At 41.9% G+C, this 6293-nt stretch overlaps 1 protein-coding gene across 1 annotated transcript in view; it reads right to left on the reverse strand.

Annotated features, from left to right (window-relative positions):
* Positions 1-6293, reverse strand: part of SH3RF3 (SH3 domain containing ring finger 3) — a 162651-nt gene that overhangs the window by 60979 nt on the left and 95379 nt on the right. Inside the window, exon 7 of the mRNA XM_019523841.1 lies at positions 2550-2800. Coding sequence (XP_019379386.1) covers positions 2550-2800 — 251 coding nt within the window. The remainder of the gene's footprint in view (positions 1-2549; positions 2801-6293) is intronic.

A 6293-nucleotide genomic window follows, 5' to 3' on the forward strand; every position in this document is an offset into this window, starting at 1 on the left:
CAGATGGTGAAGGTGATCAGGTCATGGTCACTGTCACCCAGCTTCCCTTCAATCATTAGGTTGCTGATTAGCTCATCTCCAGTTGCCAGTATGAGGTTGAGCAGTGCTTTACCTCTTGTCGGCCCATAGATTTCCTGTGTCAGATAGAGGTCATCCACGCATGAGAGAAAGCTTTGCGACTGCTTGGATTTGGCTGAGCGCTCCTCCCACAAGATGTCTGGGTAGTTAAAGTCTTCCATAACAACCATACACTGGAAGTATGCGGCCTCAACCAATTCCCTGGTGAACTCCTGGTCAAGGTCTTAACCCTGGGTAGGGGGTCTGTAGTAGTTGTGCTGCAGTTGTGCCAGCGGCTCTGCTATTACTCCAGCTAATTTCCTAAGTACCCTAGGATGAAGATCATCAGGACCTGTTGACTTAAATACATTCAACTCTTCCAGGTGCCCCTTTACTAGTCAGCATGAACAGTTGGTGGATTGGTACCTATACTGGGCTTACCTAAGGTCCCAATGGGATGCATATTTGTATTCATGTCCAGAAACACAGATGCAAAGAAATCATTTAGAAGCTCCGCTTTGGCCATCCTATCTGTTACCAGTTGCCCTAGTTCATCCTGACAGGGCCCTAAGTTACCCTGCACCTTCTTTTTGCTTCCTATGTACTTAAAGAATGACTTTTTGTTATCCTTAACTTTTGCTGCTAGCCTAAGCTCCATTTCTGCTTTGGCTGTCTTTGCTGTTTCCCTGCATGCTCAAGCCAAGCATGTACACTCCTCCTTGGTGTATTTGTAACAACAGAAGTACAATGGATATAAACTGCTTTCAAAATGGCCCAAACTGGTTTAAGATAAAACTGGATGGATGTAGCATCAGACTTAACTGATTTAGGTTAAAACAGTTTTTTGAACTTCTGTCCTAGATCCTTTCCAGATTCAAGTCTTCAAGCATCCCAAGTTGCTTTGCATATCCCCTACAAAACCCCCCTTGCAGAGTGGGTAGGCTAGCCTTGGCCCAAGCTGTTTACTCCAGCCCAGCAGGGAAGCACGCTCTAGCACCCCCCAATTTCTGGCCTGGGCTGCTGTAGGCATGTGGCTGCATTTCCACAATCAAAAGTGAATATCTGGTCACTTGCTTATTGGTTCAGTCTACACAGCTTAAACTAACCTGCAAAGATTGAATCAATTCAGCCTCTGGCTTTTAGACTGTCTGTACTTAGCCTTAGAGTCTCTATTTTAGAGTGACATCTATATATGTAAAGACATGCCATTGTGCATTACAGTCAGAGAAAAAGGGGAGGAAGACTGTTCAAGAGTTTTTTCAAGAAAATAATTTAGTTCCAGGTACATTTCATTGTGTGTTTTTCATTTGGCCTGGGCTACTGCAAGAGGGCAGACAAGATGATTATAACGATCCCTTCCGTCCTTAGAATCTATGATTTCTATTGTTGCACAACCTATGGCACAAGTGTCACAAGTGGTACAGGCAACCTGTGTGTGTGGCATGCAACAGATTGGGGAGGGGAAAAGCAGCACAGTAGCATTTAGGACAGGAAGCAGAAAACAGAGCAGGAGATCAGGCAGGGACCACAGGGAAGGCAGAAGAAAGTAGAGGAGGGGATTGGACAGGAAGCACAAAATAAGAAGCAGAAACAACAGCAGATCAGTCAGAAGGGGATCAAAGTGGCACTTGAGGAGGGTGCAAGGCCAACGTGGTATGTCTGCCAAGAAGGTTGGTTCCCACTGTTGTACAATATTTTATCTTACTGGCTTTTCTGTTTCTAGGACCATCAGTTCTAAGCACTCCTAATGCTTCCCTATCTCAGTCTTTGCAATGGCAACAGTTCAAGTCACGGTCAAACATTATATGCCAAGAGGTTTAAAATTTTTGCCATAAAGACCCACCATGTAATTTATTTTTAATTCACTCAGCCTTACGGCTGTCCGGTATCAAAAAGAAGCAGAATACATTCTGCTCCAGAAACCTGTGCTTTACATCAAAAAGAAAACCTGGAAACAATGGTGACCCCCTGGTATGCTAAGCTCCTATTCACATTTCAAAAAAGGTGGCTGTATTTTTCAGATCTTTTACTTTATTGCCAGTGCTAAGTCCTGTTCTAACTAATAAATACCTTTCATCCCCGAAGCCCAACAAAATGCTTCTTAATTTTAAGTCATGAATTACTTGCTTTGTGATATGAGCAATATTTTTGCCATCAATATGCTAAGTGGACTTCAAAATGTTGGTCTTCGTACGCAGGACATTTTATTCTAAAAAATAAATTGTATAAATATTTGTAAACACTATAATCCATTTCAGCTGTGGCAACAGAACAGTCTGATAAACACAACAGTATTCCCAGAGATCAATAGAAGTCCGTAAATATTACAAGCAAATAAAACATCCTATTTCATGTTGCCTTAGCTTTGACTAAAGTAAAAGGCTCGCACAGGGAAACCTACAGAGACAACAAGATTCCAGTGGCATATGCATGAAGGATCCAATGTCAAATTCTGAAACGATAAGGCAAGAAGCATTAGGGACCATACATACCCATCTGCATGGCATTGCGAGGCTGGCCGGCTGTTGGCTGAGCTGAATACCTCAAACAGTTATTTGTCTGAGGAGAGGCTGTCTGTAGCTGAGGATGAGTCTGAGGTGCAGTGATTGGAACAACTGGTCTGACAGCAGTGGCTGTGTTTGTAAGACTTGCACCTCCTGAATGAATAGCTCCTGGGTTTCCTTTTGGTGCCTGAGACCCTCCTGCTATACTGTTCCTGGGTTGGCTAGCTCCTGCAGGCACTCTGTGAACAAATGAAATACAACATGAAAACTCTGTTAAGCCACTTGGATAACTATGTCTTACATCTGTTGCAGTGATCAATGCCATAAACTACAGGAAAAGCTTGAAGCTAAATATGATACCAATTAATGTATTGACATAAAATAAAGGTTAAAGTGATGTGTTATTTTATTTCTATTTTCTATAAAGATAATGCATTTTGTTGAAAGTTTGTATTTTGCTTTCTCAAGTTCGATTGTTCTATTACAAGTGGCATTAAAACCAGAGAGATGGCCTTAACTAGAACTTCTGCTTTAATTTATTTCAATAGACATCTTAATTCAAACAAAACGGATGTCTCAAATGCTATTTTGTATCTCTAGGCCAGTGGTTTCAAATTCTGACAGACTGCACACCAGCAATTTAAAATGATACAACCTTAAGTACCACCAGCAAATTTTTGTCATATAAAGTAATTATAATACATCTGTTAATGCATACCACTGACAGGTTGTCTGAGTACCAATGGTGGTACCTGTACCACAGATTGGGAACCGCTGCTCTAGGCTGTTTTGTGGGTGAGAATGGAACAGGAATTAAAATAAGCCATGGGTCTGTCTTCTACATAAATGCATGGGGGGGAAGATGAAGAGCCTCACCTCCCTACATTATGCTGCAGTATTCAGGTTTCAACATCATGTTTCAAGTGAGGACCCTCTAAAACAGATGATGGGGCCTCTGGGTTTGGTTTTTCACATGAACTATTCAACTAACTTTAGTTCAGACATGTGACAAGGGAGCTCAGAGGATGAGTGCTCTCAACTGACCTCACTCGATGGGAAATACTGTGAAACATGAATGAACAAACAAAACAGAATCAAATAAACAGCTCCCAGCCTTGGCAGCTCTCCCATGGTGTGTACATTTTCCTTCTTTCAATTTGCTTGCTCTGGGAGACCTCTTACTTACCCATGGGCAATCAGGGAGAAGGAACTGTAGGATCTAGGTTGTCTCCTTGCTCAGCCAGCTCAGCAGAGATCTATTCTTTTGTCAGCCACGTCTCATTCCTTCCCTCCACCAAGCTTGCAGTTTTGCAGTCAGCAGAGTAGGAGGAAATGCTACACAGAACCCACCCCCTGGGCTGTAAAGTTATGTGGACATTAATGCTGTATTCACCACTGAGATATGCAAATGTTCACCACTTCCATTTCACCATTTCAACTGTTGAGAAATGAAGTGGGCAGGGCCAAGTATTATTCTGCTCTCCTTTGTCTCCCCTGTCTCCTTCCCTACACTTAGAGCTATAAGAGAAGGAGGGAAAAGAAAGCATAGGAGGGAAAATGAGGGGGAAGAGATGCAGGAGGGGGAAGAGAGCGAATGGGACTGAAGGGAAGGGAGGGGAGAGCAGGAAATAAAGATGCCACCAGTCCAGGAGGTTGGGAGTTGGATAGGTGAATCTAGTCAAGAAGAAAAACAGTGATGTATAATGCAGCAGAAAGGTGGGAAGGGTGGGGAAGCACTGAACATACAAATTAGATGGAGAGTAAAGGCCAAACCATAAAATAACATAAATCTTAAAGGAGGAGTTCACAGAGGAGAGACCCAAAGAATGAAAAAATACATTTAAGAAGAATGATATTGCATCTGACAGAAAGAATGAACACAAACAGTCACTGAACAACTCAACAAGATCCAGGCAAGAAGACAGACTATTAGGAGAGAAATAAGAGAGAAGGAAGGAAATAATACAGAGACCTTGTAACTTCATCCCTGTGCCTCTTAAGTTTGCCTTATTTCTGTTGTTTGGGATTTATTTTAATGGTGGTTTGACTTTTCTTTTTTTTTTCACTGGAAAAACTGGACTATTCCCTGCCTGCCCCTCAGCCCCAACTCCAGACAGGAAGGGGTGATGCACTCTGGATGCTGCGTGTCGCCCTCAATTGCATTCTGAAGAGCTGACAGGTGAGAAATGAGAGTCCATGAGATCTGGCAAAGTCACAGACAGCAGATTGGATTTGCCACTACAGCGAGATGCAATATATACCCACAATATATGTACCGAGAAGCCCTATACCCCCAAGTAGGGCCTTACTCACACTGACACATACAGGTTTAAAAACACCCCTGGGACTTTCCCCAGGAGCCCTACCAGCAGGGGGAGCCTGAGAGATGTTTGAAACTGCTACATTTTTTGTGTCCCCAGAATTCATCTTCTTCCTAGCCAGCCTTGTCCAGGCACCCCAAATTCTGTGTTTCACCATTTCCCTCAGGATGGACTTTGATCTGCTGGAAACTCACACTGGTATTCTGCCAGTACATGAATCAGTCCCAGTGTGCTTAAATTCTGTGCTGCTGATATTTAATTGCTTTGGAGTTGTGGGGGGAGGTAGAAGGCAAGGCAAATGTCATCTTGTATTTTGCTGATGCTAGAAAGGGGAACAGAGTCATTTGAAGGCTGTGACAAAGGAGAAATTTTGTTACTGTCACGTTGTTCTTGTTTTCCCTTCAGGTGCTTTGTACGTGAACAGAATGTTTTAATTACACATTTGTTTCTAATGGATCATAAAATTAGTCATGAAACAATTCCCAAGCTCGTAGGAAGCAGCTTTGCCCTTTAGCACTCCTCAGCATCTTGTTCAAGCTTCCATATGCTGCAGTTTGCAAAGCTTTGGATCACCAATACCGTTGTCATGAACCCTTTTTTTTATTGGTTAAGAGGTAAAGAGTTAAGTGTTAGATGCAGCCAAATTACTATATAAAATTTAGGTGAATAAAATCTAAGTTTACGAACAAAACAATTAAAGCATTCACTAGCTATAGAGTTGATGCTTTTTGGGCTGTAATGCAACTTGAAAACTGTCAGCCAGACTGCAGGTGGGGCAAGGTGAAAACAAGGTTACATTTCCTATGTCTCCCTTTCCAATATATGTTTGTCTTCAGTTTTGTCTAGACCACAAATGATATACTACACGTGAACTGGAGATGGACTAAATCAGAAACCATTTATCAGACCATTCTCAAAACTTTAGAGTTGTCAGTTAAATGGGATCTAGATGAGAAAAATTCGTCACTGGTTTTGCAAAACTAAAGTCCCCTTTTTTTTCTTTTTCCTCATCTCCTTCTGTATCTGCAGCAGAGATAACTAATCAGGAATCATTTATCAAAGTCAGCTTCCACATCTGAAGTGTGAAGGTTTAAAAATTAAATCTCAATCCAAACAAGCTGGCGTTTTTGATTTTACAAGACCAAAATATAAACAATGTGAAGTTGCGAAACAAACCACAACCAGTCCTTTTTTCACTCATCTCTATTTTAAATTGCTTTGGTTCCTTTTTTAGATAAGAATTCCATAGCCAACTAGCTATTTAAAACAATGGGCTATGCACTGCTGATCACCTGCAGAATAGATGTGTCAACACGTTAAGGCCCCTTGTGCAGCTAGAGTGGTGGAAAGCGGCAAGTATGAATGAAAATCTGATCCCAACAGAGATTAAGATATTTGAGGCCATGGATCA

This window comes from Gavialis gangeticus, unplaced genomic scaffold, assembly GCF_001723915.1.
Source record: "Gavialis gangeticus isolate Ggan-Ray unplaced genomic scaffold, GavGan_comp1, whole genome shotgun sequence".
NCBI lineage: Eukaryota > Metazoa > Chordata > Crocodylia > Gavialidae > Gavialis > Gavialis gangeticus.